This window comes from Acanthochromis polyacanthus, chromosome 18 (assembly GCF_021347895.1).
Source record: "Acanthochromis polyacanthus isolate Apoly-LR-REF ecotype Palm Island chromosome 18, KAUST_Apoly_ChrSc, whole genome shotgun sequence".
Lineage (NCBI taxonomy): Eukaryota > Metazoa > Chordata > Actinopteri > Pomacentridae > Acanthochromis > Acanthochromis polyacanthus.
The window spans coordinates 33,880,872-33,905,595 of NC_067130.1; the positions used below are offsets into that span (position 1 = coordinate 33,880,872).

At 40.4% G+C, this 24,724-nt stretch overlaps 1 protein-coding gene across 2 annotated transcripts in view; it reads right to left on the minus strand.

Annotated features, from left to right (window-relative positions):
• The window catches only part of gfra2b (GDNF family receptor alpha 2b), a 137,172-nt gene that overhangs the window by 104,594 nt on the left and 7,854 nt on the right, over positions 1 to 24,724 (minus strand). For both annotated transcript variants that reach the window (XM_051938519.1, XM_051938520.1), the window contains exon 2: positions 18,415 to 18,714. In XM_051938519.1, the coding sequence (XP_051794479.1) occupies positions 18,415 to 18,714 (300 nt within the window). The remainder of the gene's footprint in view (positions 1 to 18,414; positions 18,715 to 24,724) is intronic.

Sequence of the window (24,724 nt, forward strand, 5' to 3'; positions counted from 1 at the left end):
ACTCTCATTTTAACATTATGGTATAAATGAATCAATTGAAACTGAAACTTTGCAATAAAGTGTCTTATCGTCTTTCTTCTCAATCATCAGTACTTGAGGTGACAGTCTAAACAGTTTGTTTGGTATATTGGTGTTATCTGATACTCTCTTTGGTAAGTATTGTAAATTCCATTACTATACAGAATTATGTGTTTGGACAAACAAGTACATTATGCCCTTATGCCATTTTTCCTGTGTGTTATATAAAATATACCACATACATCAAGAAAAGTGCCATTTTAATACTCATAAAATAATCATACAAAACATAAAAATTCCTTAAAATTCAGATTTTTAATTTAGCACCAAACAAAGAGTTGTAGTATGACCAGCAGGAGACAATTGATGGCTCCAGTGATTTTGGTGATTGTACAGTGTGTAAGAGTGAATTTATTGAATTTTATTACTAATAAAATGATAATTATAAAAAATACAAATTCCTTAAAATTCAGATTTTTCTTTTAGCGCCAAAGCAAGAGTTGTAGTTTGACCAGCAGGAGACAATTGATGGCTCCAGTGATTTTGGTGACTGTACAGTGTGTAAGAGTGAAGTTACTGAATTTTAATACTCATAAAATAATCATAAAAAATCCTTAAAATTCAATTTTTCATTTAGCACCAAACAAAGAGTTGTAGTATGACCAGCCGCAGCCGATTCATGGCTCCAGTGATTTTAGTGGCTCTACAGGGTACAAGAGTAAAGTTATTGAATAAATGTGTAGTGTCTCTTTTTGCTGTTGCAGCGGTTTTGCTATTTGCAGACGGTCCCTGTTCACTCGTTGCACCGCCGGCTGCTCATAGACGCTAATGTTATTTCTGTAGCTTGAAATACAGCGACTTTTGATAAAATTGGCCTTGTAGCACATTGTCTACCTTACAACCATTTGAAAGAGGCATCGTTCATGTTTTGACAACATATATCTCATGAGTTATTGATGCCGGAAGTCCGAATCTGTGAATATCTTTACAACTTTACCGAACTCCGCCAGATTCATTGCAAACTAAACTAATGCACGTGTCTGAGTTTGCAAAGAACTAAAACTGGACTTAATTTACAGCAATTTAGGCTGTACAATGGGCTGATTCATACGCCAATTGCCACGATTCATAATCTCAAATTATGTTTGTTTTGTTATTAAGCCTCCTCATTAGCCTCCTTGCATTAGAAGGCTAATGTGTCACCAGCCCGGCTCGTTAGCGTGCAAGCTAAGCAGTACCGTCTTTCGTCCATAAACTGTATATCAATTAAAACAGTACAGTTTCATGAAATAAATAAATTACAAGAAGTTGGATGTGTTATTTACTTGACCTGTGAGGCGTCACCTGCCCCGGTAGGTCCACCGGGTCCACCCGGCGTCTACTCTTTATAAATGGCGCATGCGCGTTTGGAGCAATCGGTGTTCGATTACCTTCCCCTGTGACCTATGTGACGTCATTCCAGTGTTTTTCTACTCGTACCCATAAACTTGAATTCGTCCTCACAGGGAAGACTTCGTAGTCGTAGAAATTAAGAGTTGCACTCACAACTTTGAGGTTCATACTCGTAAAAACAATCCTAATCCTTAATTTATCAAACTCATGCATATGACAGCAGAATTTTGTGTACAAATTTTTTATTAACATACAAATGTTTAACATTACGAATACGAATGGTTAGAATTGTGGATGAATACTTTTGACAGTAATCTTATTCCATACATTAAAGGGTCTATTAGCTGGTTGCTTAACTTCTTGTCTATTAGCCTGCTGTTTGGCTAACATAACTTTAAATACATTTAGCTAGTTGTTTATTTATCTAATGTTTATTCATTTTTTTTAGCTAAATTTGTTTTTTAGCTAACCATTTCTACAGTTGATCCATTATGTTTAGCTTGTAAGACTTACAAGTCTTACAAGTGTAAGACTTGTAAGTCTTCCAAGTCTTACACTTGTAAGACTGTTTTAAGTGTCTTTTCGGTAAAGAAATACAATCAGTATCAATAAATTAATGTGTCATTTAAAACAGCTCATGGTGAAAAAAAAACAGCTAGCATTTCAACTGCTAGCTGGTTGCTTAATTTAATGAATGGACTTGCTCTTATATAGCGCTTTACTACTCATCAGAGTACTCAAAGCGCTTATACAACAATTGCTTCCATTCACCCATACACTCACACATTCTCACTCTGGTGGGGACGGGGACATTCACACGCATTCATACACCAGTGAAGAGCACTGGAGGCAAGGTGGGTAAAGTGTCTTGCCCAAGGACACAACAGCACATGACTAGGCAAGAGCGGGAATCGAACCGCTGACCCTTTGATCATTGGACGACCCGCTCTACCACCTGAGCCACAGCTAATGTCCTTTAGCCTTCTGTTTAGCTAACAAAACTGTAAATGCATACATTTAGCTAGCTAAGTATTTCATGTTTAGTCTTTTCCTTTACCCAAACTTGCTTTTAGCTAACGTTTCAAGTAGGTTTATAGTTAATTGTTAAACTACTTAACCATTAGCCTAATTTTAGCTAACACGTTTAACTATGAATCCATTATGTTTAGCTAAGTTTTAGAATTGTGTTCATGTTTACTTTCACTGCATTTGCCAAGTGATTCAACTGGTAATTAGCCAACTGTTTACCTGATTGTCCATTAGCTTACTTTAAACTTAGAGTTTCCATTATTAATCCATTATGTTTAGCTAATTTACTTTTAGCTAACAGGTTCACAGTACTTTTGTTTCGATGTTTAATTATCACTTTTAACTAATTATTACATTACCTAACTCCATATTTATACATCATGCTTAGCTAATTATTACATTTAACTCTTTATTTTGTGTATCTTCTGGTTTTGATTGATTTTAACGGTTTAGCCGCTCTTCACTACCATTTACTGCAAACTACTTGTCATGGATTCTCAGGGGAAACAGGTTTAAAGTTTGGTAGGATGCTAATTTTCCTCCTAAACTCACATACGTGGAGGTATTTTTTAAAATAAAACTATCTTTTATCTGCTTTTCAAAGCTATTATACAGTCACCCAAAAGCATTATAATTCTGAATATGATTATTTCTTTGAGGCAGATGGGCACAAAAAAAATCTGAATACTGTTTATTTTCATCGCTGCATGGAATAAAATTCAGAAAATAAAAACGGCGTCCTTTTATCTCCTGATGATTTAAACTGTATGTCACTTATGTTTTATTCAAGACTGCAGGGAAGCGAATCATAACTCCCTAAACGTATTCATCCGTCTCCATTTTAAACTCTGTTCCTTGACAAATAAATCCGTATTTGACTAATTTGCGACAATAAACACAGTTTAAGAGACACAGATTATTTTTCTCATCATCTTAGAGAAGTGTCGAGGGCAGTTTTTATCCGTCGTCTGATTACTTTCAGGGTAAATAATGAGCATAAAAAGAAAAATCAAAGCAGTACAAGCTCTTTGTTTGGCAGCTTCCAGCCTGAAAAACTGTTTTTCTCGTCTTCACTGTTTCTGTTTATGAGGTAAAATATCTCTATCAAGACATTAACACGTGATAAAGGCTGGATTTATGGCAGAGCTGTTAGATTTTACAGGTGGTTTTATTGTCAGGCTTAAAGTTGTGACTGAAAACGTAATGACAGACGCACAGCTCAGAGCTTCCTCTAATTACCATAATTGAAGCTGGGTGTTTACCTGAGCTCTGAAGTCCCCATGTTGCCCTGGTAATGACTTTTTAATCACATTTCGATGTAAACTCGGATGATCACAGTCACAAAGAACAAAGCGTGTGAAGACAAAACACTGAATCGACTTTATTACGTTTGAAATCACCGACAGTTCGAGGATTACGAACGCTGCAGCTTTTCCTGCCGTCAGAACATTCATGTAAGACTTTACATCATCAGTAGACTTTCTAGACCAGGAGGGGAATGACTGAACCAAAGTTAAAAACAATTGAACCAACAGCTGCTTCACATGAAACTAAACAGTCCTGCAGTAAATCGTCAATGATGGAGGTTAAAATGGTCACTTCCTGTTGGGCACCCAGTTGATGTAAATTTCTGACATGGATAAAAATTTGTCCAAGATAACTCAACATTTGTTCAAAAGAACCAGATACTTGTGCAAAATGAGTACTGTTGACCACAAGGAGTCATGATTTGTGCAAAATATCTCAGTTTTGTCCAAAATTACCTAAAACTTGTCTGAAAAGACTCAAAAAACCTGGAATATCCAATATTTTTCCAAACGTGTCCAAAGGTGTTACCAGCACTGGCGGGAAATGGAGGCTCCACATATCTAGACAGATGTTTGAGGACTTATATTATTAAATTGTTTCCATATTTGTCCAAGATGACTCAACAATTCACCATAATGACCTGTGATTTGTGCAAAGCATCTCAAAATAAGTCCAAAATGACCTAAAATGTGTCCAGACTCAAAAATCACCTAAAATTACTCAAAATTTGTCCAAGATTTCTCAGCATTTGCTCAAAACAACCAGATACTTGTTTAAAATGACTACAGTTTTGTAGAACGACTGCAATGCTGCCTCCACCGTGCTTCACATCATGATGCTGCCTCCACCGTGCTTCACATCATGATGCTGCCTCCACCGTGCTTCACATCATGATGCTGCCACCACCGTGCTTCACATCATGATGCTGCCTCCACCGTGCTTCATATCATGATGCTGCCACCACTGTGCTTCACATCATGATGCTGCCACCACCGTGCTTCACATCATGATGCTGCCTCCACCGTGCTTCATATCATGATGCTGCCACCACCGTGCTTCACATCATGATGCTGCCTCCACCGTGCTTCACATCATGATGCTGCCACCACCGTGCTTCACATCATGATGCTGCCACCACCGTGCTTCACATCATGATGCTGCCACCACCGTGCTTCACATCATGATGCTGCCTCCACCGTGCTTCACATCATGATGCTGCCACCACCGTGCTTCACATGATGCCACCACCGTGCTTCACATCATGATGCTGCCACCACCGTGCTTCACATCATGATGCTGCCTCCACCGTGCTTCATATCATGATGCTGCCACCACCGTGCTTCACATCATGATGCTGCCACCACCGTGCTTCACATGATGCCACCACCGTGCTTCACATCATGATGCTGCCACCACCGTGCTTCACATCATGATGCTGCCTCCACCGTGCTTCATATCATGATGCTGCCACCACTGTGCTTCACATCATGATGCTGCCACCACCGTGCTTCACATCATGATGCTGCCTCCACCGTGCTTCACATCATGATGCTGCCACCACCGTGCTTCACATCATGATGCTGCCTCCACCGTGCTTCATATCATGATGCTGCCACCACTGTGCTTCACATCATGATGCTGCCACCACCGTGCTTCACATCATGATGCTGCCTCCACCGTGCTTCATATCATGATGCTGCCACCACCGTGCTTCATATCATGATGCTGCCTCCATCGTGCTTCACATGATACTGCCACCACCGTGCTTCACATCATGATGCTGCCTCCACCGTGCTTCACATCATGATGCTGCCACCACCGTGCTTCACATGATGCTGCCACCACCGTGCTTCACATCATGATGCTGCCTCCACCGTGCTTCACATCATGATGCTGCCACCACCGTGCTTCACATCATGATGCTGCCACCACCGTGCTTCACATCATGATGCTGCCACCACCGTGCTTCATATAATGCTGCCACCACCGTGCTTCACATCATGATGCTGCCACCACCGTGCTTCATATAATGCTGCCACCACCGTGCTTCACATCATGATGCTGCCACCACCGTGCTTCATATAATGCTGCCACCACCTTGCCCTACAGTGTAAGTCTTCATCTCTCTATAAAGTTTTTTCTTTTCATGACTTTAAACACAGCTTTGGTCCCACCAGGGGCTCCGATCAGAGGTGAAGGATTCATCTCTTCATGAAGACTCCTCCAGGGACAGATTACCACAAACCCTCCGTCCAGCCTCCACATTAACCAACAATTATCCACTTACTGTTGTCTTTGGTTTTCTTGATCATCTGTCAGGCTTTCATGTGGTTCTCTGTCGTCCCAAAACTCAGACTCTCAGAGGGACTACATATCTTTTCTGTGTTTTCTTTAATCTAAGCTTTTCTGTGCGAATCAACTCGACGTCAGCTGCAGCAGCAGTTATCGCCTCCTCACCTGCTTATCTCGGTGTTTTCCAGGAGTCAACCGGAGATGTGAGGAAGGCCAGACAGAAACATTTCACCCTGATCTGCTGCAACTAGCTGCTGCCCAATCACACTTCAAACAGCTGCTGCTGAAAAGGCATCAGAAGATTTTATACGAGGGCTTTCATGTGATCAGAGCGTTCATTTTGGGAGAAACGTCGCCCCATGGACTGTTGATACAGAACGAGGTGGGTCTCCATCTGCATCTTTTCTTTCTTCACTGTGATCTCATGAGTTTTATTTTGTTGCAGAATCTGTTTCGAACCAACAGTTTTTACGAGATGATCCAATGATTTGTGCAAAATGTCTGAAATGATTCAAAAAACAAAAAGTGTCCAAAGATGTTACCAACACTGGGATAAAATGGAGGCTCCACATATGTAGAGTCTTTCTAGGATGATCAATGTTTGACAACTTTTCCATTTATTTTGGTCAATTTACATGGTTTTCTGGTTGGCTTTGTCATGTATTTGCTGTTTTGCCTCATTTTTGTCATTTTGTGCCTCGTTTTTGTCATTTTGTGCCTCGTTTTTGTCATTTTGTGCCTCGTTTTTGTGGCTTTGTGGCTTTTTCTTGTTGTTTTGTGTCTCGGTTTTGTCGTTTTGTGTCTTTTTCTTTTCCTTTTCTTTCTTGTTTTTGTCAGTTTGTGTCTCGTTTCTGTCATTTTGTGTATTTTTCTTGTCATTTTGTCATTCTGTGTCCCTCCTGATCCTGTAGATATTTTCTATCTCCATGTTCATATGTCATATATTGAATTACTCATGTAGAATCGAGTGATTTTGATGAAATATTACTTTTTTTTTTCTCAGATTTTAGCTCAGAAGAACCTCCAGGAAACTGAAAATCCAACATTTCTTTCTGTTTCTGCAGTTTGCTGTTGACAGATTGTGTATTTTTTGGCGTTTTTAAACGGACAGCATGCCTTCCAAACCCAGCAGCAGGTTTTTGGGTTTCATTTGTCTAATTGGTTCACTGGTGGCCGACATTTGGCAGCTCAGACTGGACCACAGTGGAACCGGGACAGACTCTTTCTACTATCTGGGATAAATAAAAACTGCTTTAAGTGCTTATTTTACACACAGACGCTGTTTATTATCAACAGAACACTGACATTAGGCTGGAATCTCTTTGCTTTCAGCGGTTTATCTAAAAATCCTGCAAAGTAAAGGTCTGTTTAGAGCTAATCAAAGGAAAATAGTCCCTAATTTATGTCCATACATTAAATTAAAAAACAGCAATAAAAACCTGTAAAAATAACAGCAAATTTCTATAAAATAAAGCTGTTTTTCAGTTGTTAAAATACAGATAAACCGTTTAGTTTCATGATCAAATCTGGTGTTTCTAACGCTGACATTATTTACAGTTCTTGCTTGTTTCAATCATTCCTTTTATCTGTGATTTATAATTTATTATAAACAACAATTAACAATTTATTACCTTTTATTTTACTCCTGAATCCACATAAATAACAACAAATATCTGTAAAATGTTGCTATTTCTAATTTAAATGCAGCAAAAATACCACAGTTATACAAAAAACCTTGTAAATGTAACAATACTGATTTTTGATGTGGATGTAATTTACTATTTTAAACTGTTTTTTCAGGTTAACGTGTAAATTAGCCCTTTTTCTGTTATTCTACCAGATATCTGTAATTTAACAAAATGGGGACAACAATTTATCATTTTTTGAATCTTATTTTAGTCCATAATCTACATAAATAACAAGAAAGATCTGTATAAATAGTTTTTCTAATTTAATTACAGCAAAAATACTATAATTATACGAAAAACAACGTAAATGGAAAAATACTGAATTTTTTTCTGACAGTTTTAACAGCTTTTTTTTTTTTTTTTTTACATTTTTTCATCCCTAATCTAAATGGTAAATGGTTGTATTTATATAGTGCTTTTATCCAAAGTGCTTTACATGATACATCACATTCACACGTTCACACACTGATGGTGGAAGCTGCCATGCAAGATGCTAACCACGACCCACCAGGAGCAATCAGGGGTTAGGTGTCTTGCTCAGGGACACCTCGACATGAACACGACGGGCCGAGGATCGAACCGGCAACCTTCCAGTTACAGACGACCACTCTACCCACTGAGCCATGCTGCCCCCGAATATCAGTAAAATAATATAACAACGAGTATCAGTAAAATATTGTTTTTCTTGATTTTAATACAGCAAAAATTCTATTAAAAAATATTGTAAATGTAAAAATGCAGTTTTTATAACTTTTTTCTATTATTTTATATTGTCTAATTTAAATTTTTCCAGTGAACCAGTAATTCTGACGCCTCACAAACAGATGAAATATGAGATTTGTGTGTTTCTGCGAGTTAAAGCTGCTCGTAAATGTGAATATTTCCATTAAACACTGAAGATTTATTTTTCTTCTTTCTGTCGGACGTCAAACTGTTTAATGAACCAAGAACCAGACCTCCATCCATCAGCTGCTCAGATCCTTCAACCAGTGAGTCAGAAAACTTCAGCTTCCTGGACGAAAAACAACCTGATCCATCCTGGTCTTCATCGTGCTGCTCTTCATCATCTTGATCTTCCTCGTCCCTGATCTTCATCGTCCTGGTCTTCCTCGTCCTGGTCTTCATTGTTCTGGTCTTCATCGTGCTGCTCTTCATCATCTTGATCTTCCTCGTCCTGATCTTCATTGTCCTGGTCTTCATCGTCCTGATCTTCATCGTCCTGGTCTTCATTGTCCTGGTCTTCATCGTCCTGGTCTTCATCGTCCTGGTCTTCATCGTCCTGATCTTCATCGTTCTGATCTTCATCGTCCTGATCTTCCTCGTCCTGATCTTCCTCGTCCTGATCTTCCTCGTCCTGATCTTCCTCGTCCTGATCGCATCGTCCTGGTCTTCATCGTCCTGATCCTCATCGTCCTGGTCTTCATCGTCCTGGTCTTCATCGTCCTGATCTTCATCGTCCTGATCTTCATCGTTCTGATCTTCATCGTCCTGATCTTCATCGTCCTGATCTTCCTCGTCCTGATCTTCCTCGTCCTGATCTTCCTCGTACTGATCGCATCGTCCTGGTCTTCATCGTCCTGATCCTCATCGTCCTGGTCTTCATCGTGCTGCTCTTCATCATCTTGATCTTCCTCGTCCTGGTCTTCATCGTCCTGGTCTTCATCGTCCTGGTCTTCATCGTCCTGGTCTTCATCGTGCTGCTCTTCATCATCTTGATCTTCCTCGTCCTGATCTTCCTCGTCCTGAACTTCATCGTCCTGATCTTCATTGTCCTGGCCTTCCTCGTCCTGATCTTCATCGTTCTGATCTTCATCATCCTGATCTTTATCGTCCTGATCTTCCTCGTACTGATCACATCGTCCTCATCTTCATCGTCCTGATCTTCATCGTTCTCGTCTTCATCGTCCTGATCTTGCTCAGAAAGCTCCACCGCCGTTCTCTGATCTGATTCTCTGAATATCAGGGTTTGATCTGCGTCGTTTAATCAGCGTTCCTCTGAAAGCTCCAGCAGACGTCCTTTAAAGTGAAACCACTGCAGACGACGGAGAGGATTAAAGAGTTGTTGGAGAAAATGATCGTTTAGTCAAACGTCCATTCAGAGCGTTACGTAAGCCGTTAAAGAATGATTTATCAGAATACATTAAGAGTCTATTAATGCAGAACTCCAGCCTGGCAGAGTCTGAAAGTCATTTATAACCTACTAATGTAGAACCAAAAGAATCACCAGATCTTTAAACTCTCATATCAACCATGACGTTTTGTTCCATCAGGAAAATAGTCAGAAATCACCTCTAATCCTGATGTTTCATTAAAATTACTTCAGTGTACGCATTTCCTTTCAAAAAGTTCTTCAATAATAACGTTCTTGCATCTTATTTTGCAAAAAAAACAACCTACATTCTGAGTTAGATTAAAGACTATATTTACGACTGGATTAAGGACTAAAGACTAGATTCAAGAATAGTTTAAAGACTAAAGATCAAACTTGAAACTAGCTTAAGGTCAACAGTTAAAACTGAATCTAAGACTTCACTGGAGACTAAAGACTACATCATAAACAAAAGACTAGATCGAAGTCTAGATTAAAGACTACATGTTAGAAGGTTAAAGACTAGATGAAAAAGTTAAGACTAGAAGAAAACCTACATTCTGAACTTCTCAGCACAGCTTTTACTTCATCGCTTGGAAAAATGTTGGACATGTTGATTTAGGTCTATTATGTTTTCTCAAAAATAAGGTGTAGCACAAAATGAACCACAAACAAAACATAAAATGATCAGAACATGGCACAAAGCAACCGCACAACCAAAATGTGACATTCAACGACCACAAAAGGTGTAAAATGTGCAAAATGGGCCAAAAATCAACCAAAAAAACAGCAAAACAATAAACGTGATTCAAACAGAACACAAAAAGGCATGAAACAACAAAAATATAACACAAAACAATGAGAAAAAGATTTGAAGCAACTCAAATGTGACACAAAATCACCACAAAAATTCGTAAAATCATCAAAATCTGATTAAATAACCACAAGAAGATATAAAACAATCAAAATATGGCACAAATACAACGAATAAAAGGTCAAATGTAAAAAAAACGATGCAAGATGACCACAATAAAATGTAAAATGCTAAAAATGTGACACAAAACAAAACACAAAAAGACAAAAAAACAACAAAAATGGGACACAAAACAACCACAGAAAGATGTAAAAAATTAACCACAAGAAGACGTAAAAGAACGAAAACACAACGCAAATAGACTGAAAAGTTAGGACTGGAATGAAGACTAGGTAAAGGCTGGATTTAAGAATAGATGAGAGACCAAAGAAAACATCTGAGACTCCACAAACACTAAAGACCAAATTACAGACTACATTAAAGGGGAACTTCGTTTTTTTTCAACCTGGGGTCTGTTTCCATGTGTAATTTCATACATGTGAGTGATGGAGAAATGAATTTTCGACATAGCTCCAGTATTTAGCCAGGCAGGCAGCTTAGCAGCTCAGCTAGCGAAAAGTATCAGGCAACTTTCCCACACTGACCGGCTCAGATAGTCTAAACGAGTGTCCCACAACATACTAAAGATGAGAAGTGAACGAAAACCTCCACATTACCTGGTGATCGCTCTTTGTTGTGGTCTGTATCCAAATCTCTGGACGCTAGAAAGCAAATCTCGTTCCGAAATCGTGTGATAGCTCAGCGCCAAAACACCGGTGTTTTGGCGCTGAGCTGCTAAGCTAACTGCCTGGCTAATTATTGGAGCTATGTTGAAAATTCATTTCTCCATCACTCACATGTATGAAATGACATGAAAACAGACCCCAGGTTGAAAAAAACAAAGTTCCCCTTTAAAGACTGGATGAGAGACTGAGAACTATAGAAAAGACTAAAGATTCTATCTAAGACTGCAATAAAGATTCAAATCTCATTCAAAACTAGAATTGTCAACATTTACAACTATATCTAAGACTACACTGGAGACTAAAGACTAGTAAAAGACTAAAGACTAGTAAAGACTAAAGACTAGAGAAAAGACTAAAGACTAGTAAAGACTAAAGACTAGAGAAAAGACTAAAAATTGTATCTAGTCTTTGGTCTTTTCTAAAGACTAGTAAAAGAATAAAGACTAGTAAAAGACTAAAGACTAGATAAAAGACAAAAGACTAAATGAATAACTTAAAACTGCATTAAAAACTAGATTTAAAACTATGTTTAAGGCCAGATTAGAAATTAAAGTCTAAATAAAAGACTAAATTTAAGACAGAATAAAGACAAGATTAAAAAGGACTGGGATAAAGACTAGATAAAGATTGGATTTAAGAATACATAAAATTTTAGATTTAAGACTCAATTAGAGACTTAAGAAAACATTTGAGACTCAACAAACACTAAAGACCTACAGGACGAGATTAAGGACTGGATGAGAACTAAGAACTATAGAAAAGACTAAAGACTTCATCTGAGATTAGAATAAAGACTAAAAACTAGATTTAAGACCAAATTAAAGACCACAGACGAGATTAAAGATCAGAGAAGAGAATAAGAACTAGAATAAAGACACCATCTAAGATTAGAAGAAAGACTAATACTAGATTTAAGACCAAATTAAAACTCTCAGACTAGATTAAAGACTGGATGAGAGACTAAGAATTCTAATAAAGACTAAAGACTGCATCTAAGACTACAATAAAGACTAAAAACTAGATTTCAGACCAAATTAAAGACCCACTAGATTCCTAATACTGGACTAAGACTGGAGGACGTCTTTAGAAGCTGCCCATTCTTTCTCTTCCTGCTATTTAAAGCGGCTGAATTATTCCTCCGGTGTTTTAATCTGCTTCCCAGCTCTGACCACAGCTTTGGACTCCTCGAATTTTTAATCCGTCTGATAAATCCAGACTCGGCTGATTCCACCTCGTCCTCCACCTCGGACAAACTCATCCCACCTGTTCTAGTCGCTCGCCTCCACCACAAGTTTTAAGCTGAAAAGCCAACAAATCCTCCTCGGCCTCGTTAAATATTCATGCATGAGGAGGAAAAACTCTTTGTTCATGGTCACAGGAAGGAGAAAGTAAAGCTGCAAACAGACGGAAAACACCAGAACCAGGAGGAAGGTTTTATAAAACAGGAGGAAACTAAACTATAAACGTCTGACACCAACATACAGACGCCTGTAAACAGCTGTTATTGTTTCTGACCAATGAGGCCACGTCTACATTTAGTCTAAACACTGAAAAACTGGGACAGAAACTAGACATAGCACAAGAAGAAAGGCGACAAAACTGTTCAAAGAGACTTAAAACGGTAAAAACGAGACACTAAAAGTTAAAAAAACAAACAGAAGACAACCAAAACAAGTCACAAATGTCACAAACAAGACACAAAATGCCAAAAAACACAAGACCCAAAACAACAAAAAATGTGACGCAAAATAGAAGAAAGGCGACAAAACTGTCCAAAGAGACTTAAAACAGTACAAATGAGACAGAAAATGTCAAAAATAAAACACAAAACAACCAAAGAAAGCACAAAAAACTGAAAAGGAGACACGAAATGTCAAAATCAAGATGCGAAACCATATAAAAGAGACAATAAATGTCAAAAAAACAAAACACAAACCAACAACAACGTGACACAAAAAAAAGAAAGGCAATGAAATTGTTCAAGAGACATCAAATGGTTCAAAAACCAGACAAAACAACGAAAACAACACATAAAATGTCAAAACACAAGACAAAAAACAACAAAAAGGAGACAGAAAATAAAAGAAAGGTGATAAAAGTGTCCAAAGAGACATCTATTGGTACAAACAAGGCAAAAAACAATCAAAAGGAGACAAAATGTCAAAATCAAGATGCGAAACCGTAAAAAAAGAGACAAAAAATGTCAAAAAACAAAACAAGAAACCACAAAAAACGTAATAGAAAATTTAACTGTCCAAAGAGACTTAAAACAACACAAACGAGACACAATATAATGGAAAAATAGTGGTTAGTGGTAAACCTACAATCCAGGATGGTCCAGTGTCTCCATAAAGTTCCTGTCAGTGTTTGTCTATGGATGGATCCATGTTTCTACTGAAATCCAGCCTCTGGTCCACATTTCTCCACCTGTTGAGGCTCTAACATCAGTAGAACCTGATGGGTTAACGTTGGACCAGACAAGGTTCCAGGTTTTAGAACTATGCCATCGTTAATTGAACATTTTGCACTTTTATTCCATTTTCTAGCTCCAATAATTAAAAATATGTCCTCCACTGGATCCATTCAATCATTCTGATCTGATCAAACTATTCTGAGCCTGAAACATCTCATGACTTGGAGTTTAGTTTATGCAGATACTGAACCATTACAACGGTTTCACAGGTTGTTTGAGGGTGAAGTAGGAAACATCACCGGTCTGAAAACATGAGTTTCTGAAAATTCAACTACCGTAATTTCCAGACTATTGAGCGCACTTGAATATAAGCTGCACCCACTAAATTTAAAAAGAAAAAAGTTTTGTACATATATAAGCCGCAGGTGTCCACGTTGTAACGAGATATTTGCACAGAAAGATTTTTTTAAACTTCTAATTAAATTCATACTTTTTTTCCGAACAGTGCCTGTAACTCGGCAGTGAAACACACTGAGTCAGTTCACGCTAGGGCTGGGCGATATAGCCAAAAAATTAAATCTCCATTTTTTTGGCTTGAAATCCGATAAACGATTTTAAGCGATTTTTTTTTTAAAAACACTGCAGCTACACTTTGCTGTTTTTTTGGAGCCGGCCTCAGTGCATGTAAGGCGACGCCCACAATATCGTCCTCATTTTCTTCTCCTTTCTCCACCTCCATCTCTCATGCGTATCCCTGTCGTATCTGTTTGTGTTCTTCGTCTATTGCTCAATTGTCAGAGAACGTTGACTGTAGACTGTGCTACAGCGCCAGTCCTCCTGGTATGGCGACTGTGTGTATTACATGCGTCGGGTAAAAATAGCAGAGGGACATTAACATTAAACTCAATGTTGAGATTTAACTTTTTACACATCGATTGAAAAAAATAAATCGAATTAATTCAATATATCGCCCAGCTCTAGTTCACGCTGCCAACTCCACCGTCGATTCATTGATGCCAAGCTAACGTGCAGCAGCTCTAGTTCCTTCTTCGACAGGCAGATCAATTGCCTTTAACTTAAAAGCTGTGCTACCGACCCGATTCTGCCGGCCGCTGAACCATGGTTGGGCAGCCTCAGGTAGTGCTAGCGCGCTTAGCTTAGCGCTCTAACGCTAAAACTTATCTTTAAGTTTTTTATTGTATAGTGTATGATCGTGGTGCATTTCGCTCTGCCTCCATTTTCACACTCGTGTCTGCAACACACACACACACACACACACACACACACACACACACACACACACACACACACACACCCTAACATGCCTAAGTTAAAGGAGAGCAGGCTCGGCCTGCAACAGCTGCATCATACGCATTTCTTCATGGTTTCCATGATGAGGGTGTGAGCATGAAGCACAGAATGACTGATCTGAAGAATTTAGTGTGTGTTTAATTTAATTTGAACAGTGTCAATGGTCCACTGTGACCTGTTTGGTAATTTTATTGGTCTGATGTGACGAGGCTAAACTTAATGATGGCATGAAGCTCACATGTAAAAATCTATAATTAGCAGCATCTTTGTATAAGCTGCAGGGTCCAAAGCGTGAGAAAAAAGTAGCGGCTTATAGTCCGGAAATTAAATATTTTGCAGAACTTTTGGGTTCCACCAGCTAACGTTAACACCTTCCATCTTGTATTTAGAGAAAAGAGTCAGTCATCAGCGTACAGAACAACATCCACTGAACTTCACTGATGGTAACCGTTAACTTAAGACTCTACAGCAGTTATTCTAGACAAATGTCGAGTAAATCTGGACAAATTTAAAGTTCTTTTGGACAAAGTTTGAGTCACTTAATACACTTACAGGAACTTTCTGTGGACTCTATGCCACCATAGATTAAACATTTAGCACTTTTATTCCATTTTTAAGGTCCAATATTTAAACTGTGTCCTCTGCTGGATCCATTCAATCATTCTGATCTAATCAAACTATTCTGTCTGAGTCCTGAAAACATTTCACGGCTGTTGGAGTTTTATTTATGCAGATATTGAACCACTGAAACGGTTCCTCAGGGGGTTTTTTGAGGGTGAAAGTAGAAAAATGTGAAGGTCTGAAGAGACAAAATCCTCAAAATCCTCTGAAAAGTTCTAAATTCACTGGCTTCCCTCAGGTCAGACTGATTTATTTGACGTTATCTGAGCTAAATCAGTTGTTCAACTTGTTGAATTCTTGTTTTCAGAACAATCGTCATGACTGATGTGAATCTGCAGAGTTGAAACAGTTTATCTGAATATTTTAAACAGAATTAATCACGTTTGCAGCTGCAGGATTCATACAAAGTTAAATAAAACCTGCGGACAGTGAACTCATCATTGGGAGTTAATGAACAAAAACTGGCCAGAAAGACTACAACAGCAGGGAGACACTGAACGCATCGCGGTACTGAAACACATACTGTAGTGTTAAGACGCACCTGAACGCACCACAGCAGCAGTAACCGCAGTAGCACTACTGAGTCACTTGAATGCACCACAGACCTGAAACTTACCATAGACACTCAAACGCACCACAAACACACAAATTTACTACAGCTCTAAGGCACTCAAACACACCACAAGTCCAACACAGCACCAAGACACACAAACGCATCACAATACAAAGATACTTGAACGCACCACTTATTGAGTCTCCTTCACAAAGGCTCTGCGAAACCCGAACGCACCACAGCAGTAACAGAAGTAAGGAAGTAAACACACCACAGTACTGAGATGTACAAACGCACCGTAAACGTATCACATTAACAGAGAAAAACAAATTTACTGTAGCTCTGTCATTCCAAGACACCCAAACGCACCACAAGGCTTCAATACACAAATTCACCACAGTGCTGAAGCACTTGAATGCACCACAAATGCACTGAAACACACAAACGTACTGTAGTATTAAGAAACTTGAACACACCACAGCTCAAACACACACAAACGTACCACAGTGCTAAAACACCTGAATGCACCACAATACTTTGATAAACTTAACACACCACAAACAGTACAGAGACAAAAAACTTTACTGGAGTTTTAAGACACCCGATCGTACCATGAACAGCACTGAGACACAGAGATGCTTCACAGTACAAAGACACATTAAGTTGCTGCAGCTCTGAGACACACAAGCACACCGCGGCACACAAACGCACCATGCTGCGTGTCCTTGAAGTGGTCGTGCTGAGTTTACAGACGCCTGAGACTTGTTTGTTTCTGAACGTCGCAACTTTGTCTGGCTTAAACTACTGCTCGTCCTGTGTGTGGTCGCCAAGAGAGTGTGTGTGTGTGTGTGTGTGTGTGTGTGTGTGTGTGTGTGTGTGTGTGTGTGTGTGTGTGTGTGTTTGTTGCAGGGCTTTGCTGCACTACAGAGACATCCTTAGTGGAGAGAACAAAGACAGAGGCTCTTAATGAGCTCTGCCACTGCTGAGACCCAAAGTAGGCCGAGTGTGTGTGTGTGTGTGTGTGTGTGTGTGTGTGTGTGTGTGTGTGTGTGTGTGTGTGTGTGTGTGTGTGTGTGTGTGTGTGTATAGTGGGTCAGAACCAGGTGACTAAACTCAGCAGAGTTTCCTCTGAAGCCTCGTTTGTTCCGTTAAATCCCCACAGAAGCAGCTCAGTTAGCAGAGAATGAAACCAGAACCAACGTTTACACACCGACAGAACCGGGACAGAACTAGACACAAACCTGGTTGAATTATAGGACTGTTCACTGTCAGAAAACGGTGAAAAAATATCTCTTTGTAGTAGTTTTGTGTCGCATTGTGGTTGTTTTGTGTCTCTGTGGTCGTTTTGTGTCTCTTTGTGGTCATTTTTTGTGTCACTTTGTGGTCGTTTTGTGTCTCTTTGTGGTTGTTTTGTGTCTCTTTGTGGTCATTTTGTGTCTCTGTGGTCGTTTAGCATCTCTTTGTGGTTGTTTTGTGTCTCTTTGTGGTCATTTTGTGTCTCTCTGTAGTCATTTTGTGTCTCTTTGTGGTCATTTTGTGTCTCTGTAGTCGTTTTGTGTCTCTCTGTAGTCATTTTGTGTCTCTTTGTGGTCGTTTTGTGTCTCTGTGGTCGTTTTGTGTCTCTCTGTAGTCATTTTGTGTCTCTGTGGTTGTTTTGTGTCTCTGTAGTCGTTTTGTGTCTCTCTGTAGTCATTTTGTGTCTCTGTGGTTGTTTTGTGTCTCTGTAGTCGTTTTGTGTCTCTCTGTAGTCATTTTGTGTCTCTTTGTGGTCGTTTTGTGTCTCTCTGTAGTCATTTTGTGTCTCTTTGTGGTCGTTTTGTGTCTTTGTGGTCGTTTTGTGTCTCTCTGTAGTCATTTTGTGTCTCTGTGGTTGTTTTGTGTCTCTTTGTGGTCATTTAGTGTCTCTTTGTAGTCGTTTTGTGTCTCTTTGTAGTCCTTTTGTGTCTCTTTATGGTCGTGTGTAACCCTGGTTGTCAGAGTCCCACAGCGCCCCCTACAGGCTCTACAGACTTTCCACAGCAGCTTCCACACATACAGAATGACAGACTGGAGAAGAAAACCCCAAGCAGCTGCTAGAACCGGGTCTGGTTCTGGTCCTTACCCTCGGTCAGGCCCATGTGGATGCTCCAGTAGTTCTGGAGACACTGCAGCTCCTTCTTCATGTTCCTCTTGCAGCGGCAGTCGTACAGCGGTGAGTCCTGCAGCACCTCTAGCGCCCCCTGGCACTCCCTGGAGGCCAGCATGGCGCTGCGCTCCTTGTCGCCTCCCGACAGACATTGGCGCATGATCCGGTAGCGGGAGCTGCACTGGCTGTTCTGGTTGCAGAGTTCTGAGGCTCTGACGCAGTCCAGAGGTTCCCTCCAGCCGGGAGGTCCGAGCTCCGAGTCGCACACGCTCACATCTGCAGAACGACAACAGATTACAACATCAGACAAAAACAGCATTACAGCAGCGGGTCTGATGAGAAAAAAATTCACCATATTTATGAAAATTTGCAAAACCTTCAGGAAGAAAATTCCAATAATTCCTCAAAAGTTTGCCTTTAAAGTATTATTTTAAAAAAACGAATTTGGAAAGAAAATCCCTGTAAATATTTTTCAAAAAAATGAGTAAAATCTTCCAAAAAACCCTAAAAATATCTAAAGTGATTCCATATATATCAGTAAAACTTCTAATATTTTCTTTGAGAACATTCATTAAAAAAAATCTAACAAAATCCTGTGAAATTTGCTGGATTTTGGTTGATTTTTGTGAACGATCTAAAGAAACATTTTTAACATTTCTTTTTTCCACCAACAAATGTTCAAAAATTAAAAAAAAAATGTTGAAAATGTGGACATCAGAAGTTTCACGGTGAAAATATTTTATGTTTTCCACATTTTCAGACTTTAAAACGGGTCAATTGACCCACAGGGTTAAAGGTCCTCCAGCCGGACCAGAACCGGGTCTTTGAGGCTGGTTCAGGGTTGTTTTGTCGCCCAGCACCTTTTTGTCTTTTCAGTCTTTCTATGTCTCTGTGGTCATGTTGTGTCACTTCTGGATCAATTTTTGGCTTATTTGTTAACTTTTAAACTGTTCAGCGAATGTTTATTGTCTTTGCTGCACAGTGGGGGTTAGCATCATCGCCTTGCTGTCTGTCTGTCTGTCTGTCTGTCTGTCTGTCTGTCTGTCTGTCTGTCTGTCTGTCTGTCTGTTATCAACACCACTCTAAAACAGACCAACAGATTTGGATGAAATTTCCAGAGGTCAGAAATGACACAAGGACCAAATGATCAGATTCTGGCAGTGATGCAGCTCATAGTCTGGATCCACAGATTTGTTAAAGATTTCTGTATCCTTACCAGATAGCAGCACGGCGTCACTGTAACCATGACAACCAGTGAACCCTACATCAGCTGATTGTGATCCTACTAAAGATCCACCTCTGAGGACTTATCAGGACTTATCCATCAGAAATGATCCAGAGAACAACTGATTAAACTGTGGGGGTGTTTCTGAGCCGCCCGCTACATGTTTAGGTCACGTGATCCGGTATCCGTACATAACGTACACATGCAGAACACACGCCTGTGCTCAGGATATTGTGTTTGTGGGTTTGTGCATTCTATCTGTCATTCTGCATTTCTGACACATGCTGGAATGAGCAGCCTTGGAGGAGGACTGAGCTCTGAGGGCTTTTCATGTTTGCCTCATTTTTTGTTTCTTTGTGTTCACTTTGTGGTCATTCTCCATGTCTTTGTGGTAATAATGCATCTCTTGGTTTATTGTTGTGTCTCATTCTGCTGATTTTATTTCACTTGGCTGTAATTTTTTGTCTCTTTGAGGTCATTTTTTATGACTGCATTTCTTATTTGCCTCTTGTATCTGTACTTGTTTAGTATCTTTGCATCTTTTTTTATCTTTTTGCAGTATTGTGGTGCATCTTTGCATCTCCTGGTTTCATTTTGTGTTTCCTTGTGATCATATTTAGTGTCTTTGTGGTCATTTTCTGAATACCAACTACCTCTGACTGTGTGTGTGTGTGTGTGTGTGTGTGTGTGTGTGTGTGTGTGTGTGTGTGTGTGTGTGTGTGTGTGTGTGTGTGTGTGTGTGTGTGTGTGTCGTGTCCTTTGTCGTGCCGTTCGACAGCTTCCATTACAGCAAAGACAATAACAAGCAGCAGGAATCCAATTAAGAGTGAGTCTCAGATAAGAACGGTGTGGAGCTCTGATATGGATGCTACCTGCTGCTGCCAGGTGTGTGTCTGTGTGCGAGTCTGACAGAGTCTTTCTGGTCATTTTTCATAAATTTTTTTACCTTTTTGTGGTCGTTTTGTGTCTCTTTGTGGTTGTTCTGTGTCTCTTTGTGGGTGTTTTGCGTCTTTTTGTGGTTGTTTTGTGTCTCTGTGGTCATTTTGTTTCTCTTTGTGGTTGTTTTGTGTCTATTTGTGGTCGTTTTGTGTCTGTTTGTGGTCGTTTTGTGTCTCTTTGTGGTCCTTTTGCATCTCTTTGTGGTCATTTTGTTTCTCTTTGGGGTTGTTTTGTGTTTCTTTGTGGTCATTTTGTGTCTATTTGTGGTCGTTTTGTGTCTGTTTGTGGTTGTTTTGTGTCTCTTTGTGGTCGTTTTGTGTCTGTTTGTGGTCGTTTTGTGTCTCTTTGTGGTCGTTTTGTGTCTCTTTGTGGTCCTTTTGCATCTCTTTGTGGTCATTTTGTTTCTCTTTGGGGTTGTTTTGCGTTTCTTTGTGGTCGTTTTGTGTCTCTTTGTGGTCATTTTGTGTCTCTTTGTGGTCGTTTTGTGTCTCTTTGTGGTCATTTTGCGTCTCTCTGTGGTCGTTTTGCGTCTCTTTGTGGTCGTTTTGCGTCTTTTTGTGGTCGTTTTGTGTCTCCATTTTGTAATAATTTGTGTTTTTCTTGATATTCCTTGTCTCTGTGTCTATCTGTGGAAATTCTTCATCTTTTGTGGTTATTGTGCATATCTTTGTGTTTGTTATCTTTTTCTTTGTGGTCATTTTTTATATTTTTCTCGTTATTCTTTGTCACTTTGTGCCTATTTGTGTCTTTTTCCATCCTTTTGTGATTGTTTTCTGTGTTTTTGTGGTAATTTTTGATCTTTCAAATGTCATTTTGTGTCTCTTTTAATTAGGGCTGCAGCTAACGAAGCCTCGACGAATCGTCTGAGCACGATACGTCATCAAAAGCGGAAGTGAGCGCACAATGCAACAGGAATCACCGTCCGACCGGAGCGCGGAACACGGACGGACATCGGCGCTGCATCGTGCATGTATTATGTATGCATGATGCAGCGCGGACGTCAGCGTTTAGATACAGCTGTATAGTAAACGCTGACATCTGCGCTTACGGTAGATCATGGATGCCTGCGCTGCATCGTGCATACATAATATATGCACGATGCAACGCCGATGTCTGTCCGTGTTCCGCGCTCTGGTCAGACGGTGATTTCTGTTGAATTGCGCACTCAACTTCCGCTTTTGATGACGTATCGTTCTCAGACGATTACACAAGGCTTCGTTAGCTGCAGCCCTACTTTTAATCTTTTTGTGTCTTTTTTTGTCTTACTGTTGTTGTTTTTGTCCCCTCATGGTCATTTTGTGCATTTCGGTCTTCATCTTACTAAATTTTCATCTTAAAATATCGCTAATGCTCCCAAATAAAACAAGCCAAGTGTTCGACCATCTGTTTGATTTCCTCCTCTCCGGTTCTCAGATTCATCACATCTGTTCTGAACAATATATCGACTGTTTCCTCCACACGTTCTTCCTTCAGGCTTTAGTTTCCTGCGTTTGCTCGTACAGTCGACCTGAATCCCTGCCTTCAAAATAAAAGCATCAACAGCTTCTCCTCCTCACCTCCCGGTCCCCGTTGGCACTTGAGGCAGAAATCAAACTCACAGCGATCGATGCCGGGCGTCTTTGACCTCAGCATATGTGGAGCAGACATGAGAAGTTTGCAGCAGGAATCAACAGGCAGCGGGAGGATTAATTAACTCTGGACACGCCACTGGAAGCTCAATCAGCCGAGTTCAGCTCCGAGGCTGCTGCTGCTGCGGGAAGCAAACCCAATTATGTAATCACAACAAACACACAGAGAGACTGGATTCACGTCTCTGCTGCAGATCTCTGACGTTTATTCTCATGTATTCAGCACTAATAATCACACAGACTGGTTTCTGGTGGAAGCAGCTTCTCGTCTCAGTCGGTTTGGTCCAGTTTGCATTAATATTATCGCCCTGAACGGACACTTGAACTGTGTTTCAGTTAAATATTTAACCGTTTATCCACCATTTAGTAATTCAGCCATCAAGAGACAAAAGATCTCCTCACGTTTCACACAGAAAAATACATTTAGTTCACCACGTTTCTGTGTTCAGCATTCATCAGACAACCTCACTGACAGAAACCAAGCACAAAAATAAAAATAAAAACCCAGAAAGAGACACAAAATGACCTTAAAGAGACACAAAACAGCCATAAAGGTAAAAATAAACACAAAGACACACAAAATGACAACAAAGAGACACAAAACAACCACAAAGAGACACAAAATAGCCATAAAGACTTAAAATAAACAGAGACAAAAAATAACAACGGAGAAATAAAAGATCACAAAGAGACACAAAATGGCTGCAAAGACACATGAAACAACCACAAAGAGATAAAAACAACCACAAAGAGACACAAAAAAACACAAAAAGACTCAAAAGACCACAAAGTACTTTGCTTAATGAAGGTAAAGCACCAAAATGTCACAAATTATTGTCTTTTTTCCAGTTACACATCATGTAAGTGAGACTCGCTATGCCACAAGAAAACTTTTTTTTTCATCTTTCAAGTTTGATGAGATAATTAGCTGAGAGCAACAAAGGGTTAGGGTTAGGACCAAAAACAGTCAAAAGCCAGTTCAGAAATGAAGTCCAGGACCAAAATCAGCTCAAAACCACTCTAATACCAAGTCCAAAGCCAGTCCAAGACTCTTACAGAACCAAAATTTTCCCGAGTAGGGATTTTCAAACTAACGCATTGGATAGGACCAAAACCAGAACCAAAACTAGTCCAAAGTCAGTCTAAACCTAGTCTAAAAACAAGTCCAGTCCAATGGGCAACAGCAGTCGAAAATCAGGACCAAGTCTTAACACAGCCTAAAACCAGTTCAAAATTATGTTCAATTCAAAGTACAAAACCAAGTCTAAAATTAGGACCAAAGCCAGTCCTGAACCTGAATCCAAAACCAGTCTAAAAACAGTCCAAAACCAAATCTTAGCCCACTACAAAACCAAGTTCACAACCAGTCTAAAACAAGACCAAAGTCACACCTATGTCCAAAAATTGGACCAAAACCAGTCCTAAACCCAAGTCTAAAACCAGTCCAGAGCCACTTAAGAAACAAATTCGAAGCCAGCCCAAAATCAGTTTAAAAAGCAGTCTAAGACCAAGTCCAAACTAATCCAAACCCAGTCCAAAATAGGGCTGCAGCTAATGAAGCCTTGAGTAATCGTCTGAGCACGATATGTCATCAAAAGCGGAAGTGAGCGCACAATGCAACAGAAATCACCATCAGACCGGAGCGCGGAACACGGACGGACATCGGCGCTGCATCGTGCATATATTATGTATGCATGATGCAGCGCGGACGTCAGCATTTAGACACAGCTGTATAGTAAACGCTGACATCTGCGCTTACGATAGATCACGGACGTCCGCGTTGCATTGTGTATACATAATATATGCACGATGAACGATGAACACCATAGTTGTGGGTGTCATGTCAGTATAGAGTGGAAAAGGCCAGAAGAAGATACTAGAGAAAAGGGAGTGGGTTTAGTGTGAGTTTAGACTCTGGAGAGAGTCTCAGCACATTCTGGCGGGTCACATCACTTCTCAACAGTGGAACTCGACAGGAGCTGGTGGGACCTGAACAAACACGCACATGCAAGTGTGAAGGACCCCGAAGCCCAGAACAGCTATCAAGGCAAGGCAGGGCCAGGCTGACAGGGTGCCCCCCCCCAGACCGCAGGAGCCATGGGGCGGCACCCCAGAGAGCAACCGGGGCCACCGCGTACCACACGGACCCTGAAAACAAGAGGGAGCAGCTACCGACACCCCCAGCATGCCAGAACCGACCCAGACAGCCCAGGGCAGGAGGACCCACCCTCCACTCATGCCTGGACAGAGCGGTGGGGCCCGGCGACGCCAACGGGGAGGCACCCCGCAAACCCCCCGCACCAGCCCCCGGGCGAGCACCATACACCCAAGGCCCCCACATCCCGCGACGCGAACTGACCCCCCCACCAGGACAGAGCCACCACACACCACCAGCCTGCGCCACAGCCACCACGCCCACCAGGACAGCCGATCCAGACCCACCTAGAGCCACCGCACCAGCCGGGACCCATCGGGCATGCAGGAGAACCCCCAC